Source organism: Pristiophorus japonicus, chromosome 3 (assembly GCF_044704955.1).
Source record: "Pristiophorus japonicus isolate sPriJap1 chromosome 3, sPriJap1.hap1, whole genome shotgun sequence".
Lineage (NCBI taxonomy): Eukaryota > Metazoa > Chordata > Chondrichthyes > Pristiophoridae > Pristiophorus > Pristiophorus japonicus.
In genome coordinates, this window is record NC_091979.1 from 269873326 (window position 1) to 269892311 (window position 18986).

Sequence of the window (18986 nt, forward strand, 5' to 3'; positions counted from 1 at the left end):
CAGAGACTGACTACAGTAAACTGCTCAAAACTATTATTGGGTAAAACTACAGATGAACAGTAGGGTGAGTTCAAAAAATAATTTAGTTCAATACAGGGCCAATATATATTCAATTCCACAAGACATTCGATAAGGTTCCACATAAAAGACTATTAGCTAAAATTAGTTGTATAGTAAGTGTCGACTGGAGCATAAAATTACAAATTGACATTTATAGATTAAATGAGTGGGCAAAACTGTGGCAGATGAATTTCAATGCAAGCAAGTGTGAGGTCATCCATTTTGGACCAAAAAAGCATAGCTCCGAGTATTATTTAAATAGTGAAAAGTAGAGGTTCAAAGAGATTTAGGGGTCCGTTTACACAGATCACTAAAATGTAGGTAGGTGAAGAAAAGAATGTAATGTTAGCCTTGATAACTAGAGGTCTAGAATGTAAAGGCAAGGATGTCTTGCTATAGCTATACAAATCCCTGGTTAGACCTCGTCTGGAGTACTGTGCACAGTTCTGGGCACACACCCTAGGAAGGATATATTGGCCTTGGAAGGAATGCAGCACAGATTCACCAGAATATTACCAGGGTTCCAAGGGTTGGATTATGAGGAGAGATTACATAAACTAGGCTTGTATTCCCTGGAATATAAAAGATTAGGGGTGATTTGGTTTAGGTCTTTAGGATTTTAAAAAGAATTGACAGGGGAGAGAGAAACATTTTCTGCTGGTGGGGTGGGTGTCTGGGACAAGGGGACATGACCTTAAAATCAGAGCCAGGCCTTTCAGGAGAGAAGTTAGGAAACATCTCTTCACGCAAGGGTGCGAGAAGTGTGAACCTTTCTCCTACAAAAAGCAGTAGAGGCGAGCTCAATTAATATATTTGAAGCTGAGATCTCGATTTTTGCTGGACAAGGTTATAACAAGATATGGAGCCAAGGCAGGTGAATGGAGTTAAGACACAGATCAGGCACAATCTCATTGTGTGGCAGAGCAGTCTTGAGGGGCTGAATGGCCAACACCTGTTCCTATCTTACTGTCTTCCTCTGTGGACAAACACAGACAACAAGTAGTGAAACTGTCCTCAAGTGAATATATTGATCCACGTTAGAATGATAAAAATTCATTATATTTATTTTAAAATTGAAATATTCAACCCTGTTTGTAATAAAGTTAATTTCCGATCTAACCTAACATTTACTGTATACAGGCTCATGCAGATACAACTGTGGGGGATATTCATCAGGTTGTTCCTGTAATTACAACTGTGGTTATTATGGCAACTGTTGCCCTGACTTCTGTGACCAGTGTTCTTACATAAATTACGGTAAGAGAACTTTTAGAAAATAAATTAGTATTTAAATGTAAAAGTTAAGAAATAAACTGCTAAGAATAATGTCTGAATTAACAATAGGACTTGATTGAAGATTATTGCTCATATTGAGAATCAGTGTGGCTGAGTCCTGATGATGTGAGATATTTTTCTGCAGTGTAGAATGTGATCCTAGAGATTATTGTCAGAACACATCTGTCCTGTAACCTTCCAATATTAAAACCGGGTCAGTCTGAAATACAATAACTCAGTTCAGTTACAGGTGTCCGGCTTTGGGACATTTGCTTCAACTTGTTGAATTTGTTCTCATGCTTCACTGCTTTGGATAGTGCTTCTGGTGAGGTTAATTCCAGTAAGAAAGCAGAGATCACCAGTGAGTGGGAGGAGATAAATACTGACAATTTTATGCAACATTTTGCAGGGGTACGGCTTGATGTTATATTCTGAGATATTGACACACTACATTAATAATGAAGCCAAATGTATCACAATATAGTAAGCTCAAATTAAATTTGATTCAAATCGCAAAATACTACAATTAAATGAAGCATATTTGCATGCGTCCTTTGGCAGGAGCTCCCATATTTGGCTGAGGCCCTTGGGCACAGGCCCTATGGACCCGTGTGTGAGTCCGCCTAGCAAAACGTATATTTTATAATGAAAAAATACTTTTTTCCAATGCAGATCTTATTCCAGCAACGAGAGAGAGGGAAGTAGAATGAGGGCAGAAGCAAAAGATAGAAAGAAGAAAAGTAAAAGTGGAGGGCAGAGAAACCTAAGGCAAAAAGCAAAAAGGGCCACATTAACCAAAATTCTAAAAGGGCAAAGTGTGTTAGAAAGACAAGCCTGAAGGCTCTGTGCCTCAATGCGAGGAGTATTTGGAATAAGGTGGACGAATTAACTGCGCAGATAGCAGTTAACGGTTATGATGTAATTGGCATCACGGAGGCATGGCTCCAGGGTGACCAAGGCTGGGAACTCAACATTCAAGGGTATTCAACATTTAGGAAGGATAGACAGAAAGGAAAAGGAGGCGGGGTGGCATTGCCGGTTAAAGAGGAAATTAATGCAATAGTAAGAAAGGACATTAGCTTGGGTGACGTGGAATCAGTATGGGTGGAGTTACGGAATACCAAGGGGCAGAAAACGCTAGAGGGAGTTGTGCACAGACGACCAAACAGTAGTAGTAAGGTTGGGGACAGCATCAAACAAGAAATTAGGGATGCATGCCTAAGCAGTTATCATGGGTGACTTTAATCTACATATTGATTTGGCTAACCAAACTGGTAGCAATGCGGTGGAAGAGGATTTCCTGGAATGTATTAGGGATGGTTTTCTGGACCAATACGTCGAGGAACCAACTAGGGAGCTGGCCATCCTAAACTGGGTGATGTGTCATGAGAAAGGACTAATTAGCAATCTTGTTGTATGAGGCCCCTTGGGGAAGAGTGACCATAACATGGCAGAATTCTTTATTAAGATGGAGGTGACACAGTTAATTCAGAAACTAGAGTCCTGAACTTAAGGAAAGATAACTTCAATGGTTTGAGGCGTGAATTGGCTAGAATAGACTGGCAAATGATACTTAAAGGGTTGAAGGTGGATAGGCAATGGCAAACTTTTAAAGATCACATGGATGAACTTCAGCAATTGTATATCCCTGTCTGGAGTAAAAATAAAACAGGGAAGGTGGCTCAACCGTGGCTAACAAGGGAAATTAAGGATAGTGTTAAATCCAAGGAAGAGGCATATAAATTGGCCAGAAAAAGCAACAAACCTGAGGACGAGGAGAAATTTAGAATTCAGCAGAGGAGGAAAATGGGTTTAATTAAGAGGGGGAATATAGTGTACGAGAAGAAACGTGCCAGGAACACAAAAACTGACTGCAAAAGCTTCTATAGATATGTGAACAGAAAAAGATTAGTGAAGACAAATGTAGGTCTCTTGCAGTCTGATTCAGGTGAAATGATAATGGGGAACAAAGAAATGGCAGACCAATTGAACAAATACTTTAGTTCTGTCTTCACGAAGGAAGATACAAATAACCTTCCGGAAGTACTAGAGGACCGAGGGTCTAGTGAGAAGGAGGAACTGAAGGATATCCTTATTAGGCGGGTAATTGTATTAGGGAAATTGATGGGATTGAAGGCTGATAAATCCCCGGGGCCTGATAGTCTGCATCCCAGAGTATTTAAGGTAGTGGCCCTAGAAATAGTGGATGCTATTTCAACAGTATATCGACTCTGGATCAGTTCCTATAGGCTGGAGGGTAGCTAACGTACCACCACTTTTTAAAAAGGGAGGGAGAGAGAAAGCGGGTAATTATAGACGGTTAGCCTGACATCAGTAGTGGGGAAAATGTTGGAATCAATTATTAAGAATGAAATAGCAGCACATTTGGAAAGCAGTGACAGGATCGTTCCAAGTCAGCATGGATTTATGAAGGGGAAATCATGCTTGACAAATCTTCTGGAATTTTTTGAGGATGTAACTAGTAGAGTGGACAAGGGAGAACCAGTGGATGTGGTGTATTTGGATTTTCAAAAGGCTTTTGACAAGGTCCCACACAAGAGATTGGTGTGCAAAATCAAAGCACATGGTATTGGGGTTAATATACTGACGTGGATAGGGAACTGGTTAGTAGACAGGAAGCAGAGAGTAGGGATAAATGGGTCCTTTTCAGAATGGCAGGCAGTGACTAGTGGAGTGCTGCAGGGCTCAGTGCTGGGACCCCAGCTCTTTACAATGTACATCAATGATTTGGATGAAGGAATTGAGTGTAATATCTCCAAGTTTGCAGATGACACTAAAGTGGGTTGCAGTGTGAGCTGTGAAGGGGACGCTTGGAGGCTGCAGGGTGACTTGGACAGGTTAGGTGAGTGGGCAAATGCATGGCAGATGCAGTATAATGTGGATAAATGTGAGGTTATCCACTCTTGGGGCAAAAACGTGAAGACAGAATATTATCTAAATGGCAGAAGATTATGAAAAGGGGAGGTGCAACGAGACCTGAGTGTCATGGTTCATTAGTCATTGAAAGCTGACATGCAGGTACAGCAGGCGGTGAAGAAGGCAAATGGTATGTTGGCCTTCATAGCTGGGGGATTTGAGTATAGGAGCAGGGAGGTCTTACTGCAATTGTACAGGGCCTTAGTGAGGCCTCACCTGGAATATTGTGTTTAGTTTTGGTCTCCTAATCTGAGGAAGGACGTTCTTGCTATTGAGGGAGTGCAGCGAAGGTTCACCAGACTGATTCCCGGGATGGCAGGACTGACATATGAGGAGAGAATAGATCAACTGGGCCTTTAGACACTGGAGTTTAGAAGGATGAGAGGGGATCTCATAGAAACATATAAGATTCTGATGGGACGGGACAGGTTAGATGCGGGTAGAATGTCCCGATGTTGGGGAAGTCCAGAACCAGGGGACACAGTCTTAGGATAAGGGGTAGGCCATTTAGGACTGAGATGAGGAGAAGCTTCTTCACTCAGAGAGTTGTTAACCTGTGAAATTCCCTGCCGCAGAGAGTTGTTAATGCCAGTTCATTGGAAATATTTAAGAGGGAGTTAGATATGGCCCTTACAGCTCAGGGGATCAAGGGGTATGGAGAGAAAGCAGGAATGGGATACTGAGGGAATGATCAGCCATGATCTTATTGAATTGTTGTGCAGGCTCGAAGGGCCGAATGGCCTACTCCTGCACCTATTTTCTATGTTCCTATGTTTTTAAAAATACGAAGGGAATCAGTATAGTTGCGAACTTTTGTTTTGTGTTATATAGAGTGCTTGAATTAAATGTAAGGAACTTGCAACTAAATTATCATCATAGGCATTCCCTCGGAGTCGAGGATGACTTGCTTCCGCACTAAAAATGAGTTCTCAGGTGACTGAAGAGTCTGGGACCGATAGTCTCTGTCACAGGTGGGGCAGACGGTGGTTGAAGGAACAGGTAGGAGGGATGCCTCAGTTACCGCACGCTCCTTCCGCTGTCGATGCTTGGCTTCAGCTTGCTCTCGACGAAAAAACTTGAGGTGTTCAGTGCCTTCCCGGATGTTTTTCCTCCACTTTGCACGGTCTTGGTCCAACTAAAATCTGACTGATGGATGACAGCAGAGTTTGGGCTGATAACAGATGGAATGGATTATAACCTTGTTTACACAATGTACATTGGCTGGAAGTATTCAAAACTGAACTGGGCAGATTACAATCTAACAGGGAGTAAAGAGACACAGGCTTGAGATTAAGGATGAAGGAGATGTCACTTGTCCAAACAGGTCCTGGGCCAAGACTGAAGTGATGTTTGAGGAAGATTCCCTCAAGTTGCTACTTGTTAGTGAGGCCATAAATACAATGGAAAAATTTTCTATGTTTGCAATTTGTAGTAAAATCCATCCATGTTCCAAAAGAAGATGTATATTATTTTGCTACAAATAGCAATCAGAGGATTTCTTCCGCTATCTGTGCAATGTCACTAACCCATATCGAGCACAGGAAATCTTTGATGAGGATGAGCCTAGAGCAAATAATCTAAATGAGAGCGCCTTTTATAAAAAAATCATGTTAATTATGTGTTAAATTAATATTTCAATGAGAATGAATGTAAGCGAATTCTTCAAAAACACTTGACAAAGCAAATAAACTGAATGTGTTCCTCTCCAGGATACTGCGGTAGTCCTACTACAGGTCAGTAACAATCAAATTCATCCTTTTAAAAAAATTGTTGGGTTGTACATATGCTGACCATTTATAAATTAACGATTAATCTTAATGGCTGTACTCAGAGAATCACATTGTTGATTTGATAAAGTCTTTGTATGCTTGTGTCTAAAGTCTATGGACTGGATTTTCTGGTATTTTGCGCTCCGGGTTTCACCCTGGAACGGCGTGAAAGGCGGCGGTGAGGTCTTCAGCGCCCCACCGCATTTCTCGAAAGGGCCTAAAATCCAGCCCTATTATTGACGTAGCTAAGCAGTGTGTTCTACATTGTACTATTTTGATGCTGTTTTATTGCAATGTTAATATCTCCAGCAGTCTTCTCTCTTTCTATATGGTTGTGTTGCTGTGTTCTGTCACTGATTATTAAAATGTCCACTGTGAAAACACAGAATTATTCAGCTCGTGCGGAAAATGAAAATGAGATTCTCCAAAAATAGCTGTCATGCCATTTCTAGCCCAGATGAACACACACACAATTTATTTGGTAAATATCGGTGATCCAAGAATAATCACCAGTGTACCGTCGCATTGTCTGAGGAGTTGTATAGCTGGAGAAGAGCAAGATATTAAAGGGGACATTTTCTGCCTCTGTGGTTCCATCAGGGAACATTTCCGGGGGACCCGAGTGACAGCGGCCCAGAATATCTTTGTGGGCCTGGGAGAGGCAGTCCAGCTCTCCCCTGCTCTGGCAATCTTCCACCTACATTTGCAGCACCTTGCAGGGTGTGCGTCTCCACTTGCCCACTATTCCTCGCCCCGGGTCAGTGGGGTCAGCGGCAGATTTCACTGCAGACGCAGTCTCAGTGAAACTGCCACATGTCACTTTCTTGAGGAGTGTTCCCAGTATTGTTTTTTCAAGCTTCTCAAAAGTATTGCACAAAGTTTGAGGCTTGAATAACTATGAAAAGTATTAACTATGGCTTCATTTTTGTCGGCCCCTAATTTGCAGTCAGCGGCGATGCGATGCCGATCTCGCGATCTCTGTGGCAAGAACCTCAGCTTCCTCGACGTGTAGTTGATTGCAGTGCTGTCAATAGCGGATTGCCAGCTTAGAGCAGCAGTGATGTCATCAAGCTGTTTAAGCAGCCAATGACATTGAAGAATTCTCAAAGACAGCAAATCTGAGACAAAAGCGCTGATTATCTACTATTTTAAAAAATGTTACAAAGAGTGAAATAAAGATTGGGAAATACACATGAACTTAAGATATGAGCTGAAATATGATGAACAAACTTCAAAAATATATATATATATATACATTTTTAAATCTCGTAATCTTTATCATAAGAGAGAAATTTGACATTCCACAAATATAAGATTAGTATTTCAGGGCCAGAAAATTTGTTTAGCACACAATATGCTATTAAAACCCCAATTACACCTATTCCTAAAAGGCTCAACATTCAATGGGGCGTTTAACAGCGAGCTTAGCCCAAATTTTCTTCAGTTTCACTGATCTCACTAATTGCCAGCTAGGTGGGGGGCAGCGATGTCACAGCACAGCCTCTGTCGGATCAGTGAATTACTGACTGCAACTTCAGGATTTCTGTGTTTAGCTGCGCATGCGCTAAATCCTGAAGTTATGGTCAGTTTCAGAGGGTTAATGACAGCGAATGCTGACAGTTCGTCGTCATTATCCATTGCTGTATCCGGCCCAGTATTTTGACCGTCCCTACTAGACGAAATAGATCAACAGCTACTCAAAATGACCTCAAACTAATGTTAAATTCTTTCCAGTCTGCACATACTGGTGTTTGTGTATTGGCAGGTTACACAGAACATCTTTTCAGCAGCATGAAGTGCTTTATATCCATTTGTAGGTCCTCTTATTTTAAACATGTCCGATAGGCGATGCCCTTTGAAACCTGTTGGTGCCACTAATGGTGCTGGGGAAAGGAGAAGTAATTCACAGCTGGTGGCGCAAAGTTGCATCAGACCGATTTCAAATGGGTATAATTAATGTTTTACATCTTGTTGGCCAGGACAGTGGGAGATGGTGTGCAAGACCATCAGGTCCCCAAATTAATATTGAAATGAAGCATTTGCCACTTGAGAACTACCGTGGCCATCTCACAAAAGGTGCCGGTGGGGTCCCCTCTTACCCTTTCTAGGGGTGGTGGGAGTAAACCGACACTCACCTAGGCTGACAATCATCTGTCATCATTTGCAGCATCTTTGGTGAGGGTTGCGGGGAGGGGTGGGAGCGGTTTGCCTGCTTCTTCTCTACCCTTTCCTATACCCCGCGAACCTCAGCAGGGTCAGCGGCAGAACTCAGTGGTGGGCACGATGCCATTTTGCCTTTCTTTCCAACCCCTAGTTTGTATTTCTTTCTCGCTCACTCTCCCCCATTTTGTTTTTCTCTCTCTTCCCCTCGCCGCAGTTTGTGTTTGTCTCTCCCTCCGTCCCTTAGTTTGTGTTTCTCTCTCCCTCCTTCCCTTATTTTGTGTTTCTTTCTCTCTCTCACTCCCCCATTGTGTGTTTCTTTCCCTCCCTCCCCAGTTGGTGTTTTTCTCTCGCTCCCTCTCCAGTTTGTGTTGTTTTCTCTCTGCAGATGCTGCCTGACTTGTTGAGTATTTCCATCCTTTTTGTGTTTTTATTTAAGATTTCAAGCATCCGAAGTATTTTGCTTTTGTATTCATGAATAATCCTTATATCATTTTGTCACTACAAACATTGTTGCATTTGATGTGAAATTGTTTTTCCCATCGCTTTAAATAGAAGAAGATGGCGAAGACTTCTCTTCTTTTAGGCATTTATGTTGCTGATTGTCAAAATATTTACCGTGTAAACAGAGAATCATTCAACTAGTGTGGAAAATGAAAATGAGATTCTCCAAGATATCTGAGAAAATATGTTGTGTGATTGTATAATTTTCCAGCCTGGATAATTAATCATAAAATGTTCCTGGTAAGTATTGCTGATTCAGGAATGATCACCAGTGTAGTATGGCACAGTGTGACGGGTTGTGGAGCAGCAAAAAAGAAATAATAAAGGGACATTTTCCACTGCTGTGATTCTAGCCCAAGTCATTTCTGACAGCGGCCCAGGATATAATTATGGGCCCCAGAAAGGGACTCCCGCTCTCCACTGGTCTGGCAAACTACCACCTACATTTCCAGCATCTTTGCAGGTGGGGGCGAGGGTGGAGGGGGAGGGTCCGGGGGAGGGGTGTTGTCTCCTCTTGGCTACTATCCTGGACCGCGTGCACTTTAACAGGGTTCGTGGTGGATTTCAGTTGGGGCGTAGTCCCAGGAAAACTGACTGATATCATCTTCTTGAGGAATTTCCTGGCCATTGCTTTTTCTTGAATGTTTCGCAAAAGGATTGTGCAAAGTTTGAGTAGTTGAGAAAAATATTAATTATGGCTTTGTGTTTATTATTTTGACAGCCGTTACTCCTGAACCATCTACAACAACAGGTATTCAAAAATATCCTCAAAATAACCTTAATTCCTTTCCAGTTTGCAGATGCTGGTGTTTGTGTATTGGTAGGTAGCACAGGGCATCTTTTCTGCAGCAACTGAAATCAATCGTTGGGAAAATGCTAGAATCTATTATTTAGGATGTGGTAACAGGGCACTTAGAAAAGAATAATAGGATTGGGCAGAGTCAACACAGACTTATGAAAGGGAAATCATGTTTGACAAATCTTTGAGATCTTTGAGATTGTAAATAGGTGGTGTTTTTGGATTTTCAGAGGGCATTCGATAAGGTGCCACGCAAGAGGTTATTAAATAAGATTAGGACTCATGGGATTGGGGGTAATATACTAGCATGGATTTGAGGATTGGTTAATGGACAGAAAACAGAGAGTAGGAATAAATAGGTCATTTTCAGGTTGGCAGGCTGTAACTAGTAGGGTACCACAAGGATCGGTGCTTGGGACCTGAGCTATTCACAATCTATATCAATGATTTGGATGAGGGGACCAAATATAATATATCCAAGTTTGCTGATGATACAAAGCGAGGTGGGAAAGTAAGCTGTGAGGAGGCTGCAAAGAGGCGTCAAGGGGATATAGACAGGCTAGGTGAGTGGACAAGAACATGGCAAATGTGGAGAAATGTGAAGTTATCCACTTTGGTCGGAAAAATAGAAAAGCAGAGTATTTTTTAAATGGTGAGAGATTGGGAAATGTTGGTGTTCAGAGGGACCTCGGTGCCCTTGTACACGAATCACTGAAAGTTAACGTGCAGGTAAAGCAAGCAATTAAGAAAACAAATGGTATTTGCCCTTTATTACAAGAGGATTTGAGTATAAGAGTCAAGGCATCTTACTGCAATTATATAGGGTCCTGGTGAGAACACACCTGTAGTGTTCTGTGGAGTTTTGGTCTTACCTGAGGAAGGATACACTTGTCATAGAGGGAGTTAAATGAATGTTCAGCAGACTGATCCCTGGGATGGTGGGATTGTCCTATAAGGAGAGATTGAGTAGTCTAGGCCTATATTCTCTAGAGTTTAGAAGAATGAGAGGTGATCTAATTGAAACATACAAAATTCTTACAGGGCTTGACAGGTACGATACAGGGAGGATGTTTCCTCTGGCTGGGGAGTCTGGAGCCAGTGTCACAGTCTCAGAGTAAGGTCTGGGCCATTTAAGACTGAAATGAGGAGAAACTTCTTCACTCAGAGGATGGTAACTCTTTGGAATTCTCTAACACAGAGGGCAGTGGAGGCTTACTCCTTGAGTATATTGAAGACAGAGATTGATAGATTTTTGTATATTAAGGGAATCAAGTGATAGGGGAATAGTGCAGGAAAGTGGAGTTGAGGTAAAAGATCAGCCAAGATCTTACTGAATGACAGAGCAGGCTCAAGGGGCCGAATGACCTACTCCTGCTCTTATTTGTTATGTTCTTAAGTTGTTATGTTCTTAAAGTGTTTGGCGTCCCTCCATAGGTCCTCCTCTTCCAAATATGTCTGATAGGGGATTCGCTTTGAAACCTGTTGGTGCCACTAATGGTGCTGGGGAAAGGAGAAGTAATTTACAGCTGGAGGCACAAAGGTGTACCAGACCCATTTCAAATGGGCATTATCATTATTTTACATCTTGTCGACGAAGACAGTTGGAGATGTTGTGCACGATGAGCAACATCCCCAAATAATATTGAAATAAAGCATTCGCCGTTTGGAAACTACAATTGGCCACCTGGCAACATCCCTCTCACCCTTTGTAAGGACTTTAAACAGGAGGAGAGGGCTTAATCAGAAACAATTATATAAATGATAATTTAAAGATGAACAAAAGGATAAGAGCAAACATCAGGACACAAACAGTGCTATAGATACACCAGGTGAAGTGAATACTATAATAACTAAACTAGTTGCAGTAGGAGTGACAAATAAGAAATGTGTTAAGTTGTGAGAAAGGCAGCATCAGGCCAGAAGGACAGGTCTCTTGCCCAAATAGGAGTTTTATAACCCAGGGAGTCGAAGAAATAAATGGAGTAATTTATTGGCTAAAATACAGCTTAGAGGGTATGACAGGGTGGCCATTACAGAGACATGGCTGCAAGCTGGTCATGATTGGGAGTTAAATATTCCAGGCTATAAGGTCTTTCGAATAAAAGGGAAAGTGGAAGAGGAGGAGTTGTCGCCGTATTGATTAAAGATACTATTACAATATTAGTATGAGAGGATATAAGTTATGGAAAGCAATCAGCAGAGACTATGGCTGGAATTGAAGAATAAGGGAGGACATAAAATTGTAATGGGAGTAGTCTACAGGTCTCCTGAAAGCACCAAAGAAATGGCAGAATGTTTTAATTCGGAGATTTGAGAGGCTTTTGCAAAAGCAAAGTTGTTTTAATGGGAGTCTTTAATTATCATATAGATTGGGAAGAGTAGAGTAATCCAAATCAGAAAGGTAATGGAGTTCTCGAGTGCATTCAAGATAGTTTTCTGGAGCAATATGTTGTAGAATCAACAAGAGGGCAGGCCATACGAGATTTAGTAATGAACCAGACTTAGTTAATAATCTAACAATAAGGGAACATTTATGTAAAAGTGATCATAATATGAACGAATTTAATGTTAGGTTTGAAAAGAAGAAACTTAACACAATTGATTCTAAATTTTGGTAAAGCGAACTTCAATGGGATGAGACAGAGACTGACTACAGTAAACTGCTCAAAACTGTTATCGGGTAAAACTACAGATGACCAGTGGGGTGAGTTCAAAAAATAATTTAGTTCAACACAGGGCAATATATATTCAATTTCAGAAGACATTCGATAAGGTTCCACATAAAAGACTATTAGCTAAAATTAGTTGTATAGTAAGTGTCGACTGGAGCATAAAATTACAAATTGGCATTTATAGATTAAATGAGTGGGCAAAACTGTGGCAGATGAATTTCAATGCAAGCAAGTGTGAGGTCATCCAGTTTGGACCAAGAAAGGATAACTCCGAGTATTATTTAAATGGTGAAAAGTAGAGGTCCAAAGAGATTTAGGGGTCCGTGTACACAGATCACTACGATGTAGGTAGTTTAAGAAAAAAATTTAATGTTAGCCTGGATAACTAGAGGTCTAGAATGTAAAGGCAAGAAAGTCTTGCTACAGCTGTACAAGTCCCTGGTTAGACCTCGTCTGGAGTACTGTGCACAGTTCTGGGCACACACCCTAGGAAGGATATATCGGCCTTGGAAGGAATGCAACACAGATTCACCAGAATATTAGCAAGGTTCCAAGGGCTAGATTATGAATAAAGATGACATAAACGAGGCTTTTATTCCCTGGAATATAAAAGATCAAGGGGCGATTTGGTTTAGGTTTATAGGATTGTGAAAAGAATTGACAGTGGAGAGAGGAACTTTTTCAGCTAGTGGGGGGTGTCTAGGACAAGGGGACATGAATTAAAATCAGAGCAAGCTAATTCAGGAGAGAAGTTAGGAAATACTTCTTCATGCAAAGGGTGGGAGAAGTGTGGAACTCTCTCCAACAAAAAGCAGTAGAGGCCAGCACAATTAATAATTTTAAACCTGAAATTGATAGATTTTTGCTAGACAAGGCAGGTGGCTGTAGATAAGACACATATCAGCCATGATCTCATTGAATGGGTGGAACAGACTTGAGTTGCTGAATGGCGTATTCCTGTTCCTATCTTCCGATGTGCACAAACACAGACAACAGGAAAAGAAATTGTCCTCAAGTGAATATATTGATCACTTTAGAATGAAAGAAGTTCATTACATTTATTTTAAAATTGTAATATTCAACCCTGTTTGTAATAAAGTTAATTTCCGATCTAACCTAACATTTACTGTATACAGGCTCATGCAGATACAACTGTGGGGGATATTCATCAGGTTGTTCCTGTAATTACAATTGTGGTTATTATGGCAACTGTTGCCCTGACTTCTGTGACCAGTGTTCTTACATAAATTACGGTAAGAGAACTTTTAGAAAATAAATTAGTATTTAAATGTAAAAGTTAAGAAATAAACTGATAAGAATAATGTCTGAATTAACAATAGGACTTGATTGAAGATTATTGCTCATATTGAGAATCAGTGTAGCTGAGTCCTGATGATGTGAGATATTTTTCTGCAGTGTAGAACGTGATCCTTGAGATTATTGTCAGAACACATCTTTTCCTGTTATCTTCAAATATTAAAACCGGGTCAGTCTGAAATACAATAACTCAGTTCAGTTACAGGTGTCCGGCTTTGGGACATTTGCTTCAACTTGTTGAGTTTGTTCTCATGCTTCACTGCTTTGGATAGTGCTTCTGGTGAGGTTAATTCCAGTAAGAAAGCAGAGATCACCACTGAGTGGGAGGAGATAAATACAGACAGTTTCATGCAACATTTTGTCGGGGTGTGGCTTGATGTTATATTCTGAGACATTTGCACACTACATTAATAATAAAGCCAATTGTATCACAATATAGGAAGCTCAAATTAAGTTTGATTCAAACCACAAAATATTCCAATTAAATTAAGCATATTTGCATGTGTCCCTTGGCAGGAGCTCCCATATTTGGCTGAGGCCCTTGGGCACAGGCCCTGTGGGCCCATGTGTGAGTCCACCCGGCAAAAGGTACAGTTTATAATCAAAAAAGTGCTTTATTTCAATGCAGAGCTTATTCCAGCATTTTAAAAATACGAAGGGAATCAGTATAGTTGTGAATTTTTGTTTTGTGTTATACATGGAGAGCTTGAATCAAATGTAAGTGACTCACAACTAAATCATCATCAAAAGCATTCCCTTGGAGTCGAGGATGACTTGCTTCCGCACTAAAAGTGAGTTCTCAGGTGACTGAAGAGTCCAATGTGGGACCTACAGTCTCTGTCACAGGTGGGGCAGACGGTGGTTGAAGGAACGGGTAGGTGAGGTGGCTCGGTTACCGCGCACTCCTTCCGCTGTCGATGCTTGGCTTCAGCTTGCTCTCGACGAAGAAACTCGAGGTATTAAGCGCCTTCCCGGATGCTTTTCCTCCACTTTGCATGGTCTTGGGCCAACGAAAATCTGACTGATGGATGACAGCAGAGTTTGGGCTGATAACATATGGAATGGATTATAATCTTGTTTACAGAACGTACACTGGCTGGAAGTATTCAAAACTGAACTGGACAGATTACAATGTAACAGGGAGTAAAGAGACACAGGCTTGAGATTAAGGATGAAGGAGATGCCACTTGTCCAAACAGGTCCTGGGCCGAGACAGAAGTGATGCTTGAGGAAGATTCCCTCAAGTTGCTACTTGTTAGTGAGGCCATAAATACAATGGAAACATTTTCTATGTTTGCAATTTGTAGTAAAATCCATCCATGTTCCAAAAGAAGGTGTTTATTATTTTGCTACAAATAGCAATCAGAGGAGTTCTTCCCTTATGTGTGCAATGTCACTAATCCATATTGAGTAGAGGAAATCTTTCCTGAGCAGGAGCCTAGAGCAAATAATCTAAATGAGAGCGCCTTTTATAAAAAAATCATTTTAATTATGTGTTAAATTAATATTTCAATTAGAATGAATGTAAGCGAATTTTTCAAAAACATTTGACAAAGCAAATAAACTGAATGTGTTCCTCTCCAGGATACTGCGGTAGTCCTACTACAGGTCAGTAACAATCAAATTCATCCTTTTAAAAAAATTGTTGGGTTGTACATATGCTGACCATTTATAAATTAACGATTAATCTTAATGGCTGTACTCAGAGAATCACATTGTTGATTTGATAAAGTCTTTGTATGCTTGTGTCTAAAGTCTATGGACTGGATTTTCTGGTATTTTGCGCTCCGGGTTTCACCCTGGAACGGCGTGAAAGGCGGCGGTGAGGTCTTCAGCGCCCCACTGTATTTCTCGAAAGGGCCTAAAATCCAGCCCTATTATTGACGTAGCTAAGCAGTGTGTTCTACATTGTACTATTTTGATGCTGTTTTATTGCAATGTTAATATCTCCAGCAAAGTCTTCTCTCCTTCTATGTGGTTGTGTTGCTGTGTTCTGTCACTGATTATTAAAATGTCCACTGTGAAAACACAGAATTATTCAGCTCGTGCGGAAAATGAAAATGAGATTCTCCAAAAATAGCTGTCATGCCATTTCTAGCCCAGATGAACACACACACAATTTATTTGGTAAATATCGGTGATCCAAGAATAATCACCAGTGTACCGTCGCATTGTCTGAGGAGTTGTATAGCTGGAGAAGAGCAAGATATTAAAGGGGACATTTTCTGCCTCTGTGATTCCATCAGGGAACATTTCCGGGGGACCCGAGTGACAGCGGCCCAGAATATCTTTGTGGGCCTGGGAGAGGCACTCCAACTCTCCCCTGGTCTGGCAATCTTCCACCTACATTTGCAGCACCTTGCAGGGTGTGCGTCTCCACTTGCCCACTATTCCTCGCCCCGGGTCAGCGGGGTCAGCGGCAGATTTCACTGCAGACGCAATCTCAGTGAAACTGCCACATGTCACTTTCTTGAGGAGTGTTCCCAGTATTGTTTTTTCAAGCTTTTCAAAAGTATTGCACAAAGTTTGAGGCTTGAATAACTATGAAAAGTATTAACTATGGCTTCATTTTTGTCGGCCCCTAATTTGCAGTCAGCGGCGATGCGATGCCGATCTCGCGATCTCTGTGGCAAGAACCTCAGCTTCCTCGACGTGTAGTTGATTGCAGTGCTGTCAATAGCGGATTGCCAGCTTAGAGCAGCAGTGATGTCATCAAGCTGTTTAAGCAGCCAATGACATTGAAGAATTCTCAAAGACAGCAAATCTGAGTCAAAAGCGCTGATTATCTACTATTTAAAAAAATGTTACAAAGAGTGAAATAAAGATTGGGAAATACACATGAACTTAAGATATGAGCTGAAATATGATGAACAAACTTCAAAAATATATATATATATATACATTTTTAAATCTCGTAATCTTTATCATAAGAGAGAAATTTGACATTCCACAAATATAAGATTAGTATTTCAGGGCCAGAAAATTTGTTTAGCACACAATATGCTATTAAAACCCCAATTACACCTATTCCTAAAAGGCTCAACATTCAATGGGGCGTTTAACAGCGAGCTTAGCCCAAATTTTCTTCAGTTTCACTGATCTCACTGATTGCCAGCTAGGTGGGGGGGGGAGGCGGGGGCAGCGATGTCACAGCACAGCCTCTGTCGGATCAGTGAATTACTGACTGCAACTTCAGGATTTCTGTGTTTAGCTGCGCATGCGCTAAATCCTGAAGTTATGGTCAGTTTCAGAGGGTTAATGACAGCGAATGCTGACAGTTCGTCGTCATTATCCATTGCTGTATCCGGCCCAGTATTTTGACCGTCCCTACTAGACGAAATAGATCAACAGCTACTCAAAATTACCTCAAACTAATGTTAAATTCTTTCCAGTCTGCACATACTGGTGTTTGTGTATTGGCAGGTTACACAGAACATCTTTTCAGCAGCATGAAGTGCTTTATATCCATTTGTAGGTCCTCTTATTTTAAACATGTCCGATAGGCGATGCCCTTTGAAACCTGTTGGTGCCACTAATGGTGCTGGGGAAAGGAGAAGTAATTCACAGCTGGTGGCGCAAAGTTGCATCAGACCGATTTCAAATGGGTATAATTAATGTTTTACATCTTGTTGGCCAGGACAGTGGGAGATGGTGTGCAAGACCATCAGGTCCCCAAATTAATATTGAAATGAAGCATTTGCCACTTGAGAACTACCGTGACCATCTCACAAAAGGTGCCGGTGGGGTCCCCTCTTACCCTTTCTAGGGGTGGTGGGAGTAAACCGACACTCACCTAGGCTGACAATCATCTGTCATCATTTGCAGCATCTTTGGTGAAGGTTGCGGGGAGGGGTGGGAGCGGTTTGCCTGCTTCTTCTCTACCCTTTCCTATACCCCGCGAACCTCAGCAGGGTCAGCGGCAGAACTCAGTGGTGGGCACGATGCCATTTTGCCTTTCTTTCCAACCCCTAGTTTGTATTTCTTTCTCGCTCACTCTCCCCCATTTTGTTTTTCTCTCTCTTCCCCTCGCCGCAGTTTGTGTTTGTCTCTCCCTCCGTCCCTTAGTTTGTGTTTCTCTCTCCCTCCTTCCCTTATTTTGTGTTTCTTTCTCTCTCTCACTCCCCCATTGTGTGTTTCTTTCCCTCCCTCCCCAGTTGGTGTTTTTCTCTCGCTCCCTCTCCAGTTCGTGTTGTTTTCTCTCTGCAGATGCTGCCTGACTTGTTGAGTATTTCCATCCTTTTTGTGTTTTTATTTAAGATTTCAAGCATCCGAAGTATTTTGCTTTTGTATTCATGAATAATCCTTATATCATTTTGTCACTACAAACATTGTTGCATTTGATGTGAAATTGTTTTTCCCATCGCTTTAAATAGAAGAAGATGGCGAAGACTTCTCTTCTTTTAGGCATTTATGTTGCTGATTGTCAAAATATTTACCGTGTAAACAGAGAATCATTCAACTAGTGCGGAAAATGAAAATGAGATTCTCCAAGATATCTGAGAAAATATGTTGTGTGATTGTATAATTTTCCAGCCTGGATAATTAATCATAAAATGTTCCTGGTAAGTATTGCTGATTCAGGAATGATCACCAGTGTAGCATGGCACAGTGTGACGGGTTGTGGAGCAGCAAAAAAGAAATAATAAAGGGACATTTTCCACTGCTGTGATTCTAGCCCAAGTCATTTCTGACAGCGGCCCAGGATATAATTATGGGCCCCAGAAAGGGACTCCAGCTCTCCACTGGTCTGGCAAACTACCGCCTACATTTCCAGCATCTTTGCAGGTGGGGGCGAGGGTGGAGGGGGAGGGTCCGGGGGAGGGGTGTTGTCTCCTCTTGGCTACTATCCTGGACCGCGTGCACTTTAACAGGGTTCGTGGTGGATTTCAGTTGGGGCGTAGTCCCAGGAAAACTGACTGATATCATCTTCTTGAGGAATTTCCTGGCCATTGCTTTTTCTTGAATGTTTCGCAAAAGGATTGTGCAAAGTTTGAGTAGTTGAGAAAAATATTAATTATGGCTTTGTGTTTATTATTTTGACAGCCGTTACTCCTGAACCATCTACAACAACAGGTATTCAAAAATATCCTCAAAATAACCTTAATTCCTTTCCAGTTTGCAGATGCTGGTGTTTGTGTATTGGTAGGTAGCACAGGGCATCTTTTCTGCAGCAACTGAAATCAGTCGTTGGGAAAATGCTAGAATCTATTATTTAGGATGTGGTAACAGGGCACTTAGAAAAGAATAATAGGATTGGGCAGAGTCAACACGGACTTATGAAAGGGAAATCATGTTTGACAAATCTTTGAGATCTTGAGATTGTAAATAGGTGGTGTATTTGGATTTTCAGAGGGCATTCGATAAGGTGCCACGCAAGAGGTTATTAAATAAGATTAGGACTCATGGGATTGGGGGTAATATACTAGCATGGATTTGAGGATTGGTTAATGGACAGGAAGAATAATAGGATTGGGCAGAGTCAACACGGACTTA

General features: G+C 41.4%; 1 protein-coding gene across 5 annotated transcripts in view; it reads left to right on the forward strand.

The window, feature by feature from the left end:
* LOC139260284 (scavenger receptor cysteine-rich domain-containing protein DMBT1-like) overlaps window positions 1-18986 on the forward strand; it is a 280342-nt gene that overhangs the window by 128920 nt on the left and 132436 nt on the right. For all 5 annotated transcript variants that reach the window (XM_070876709.1, XM_070876707.1, XM_070876710.1 and 2 more), the window contains 6 exons: window positions 1201-1317; window positions 5982-6005; window positions 9427-9456; window positions 13313-13429; window positions 15078-15101; window positions 18537-18566. In XM_070876709.1, coding sequence (XP_070732810.1) covers window positions 1201-1317; window positions 5982-6005; window positions 9427-9456; window positions 13313-13429; window positions 15078-15101; window positions 18537-18566 — 342 coding nt within the window. The remainder of the gene's footprint in view (window positions 1-1200; window positions 1318-5981; window positions 6006-9426; window positions 9457-13312; window positions 13430-15077; window positions 15102-18536; window positions 18567-18986) is intronic.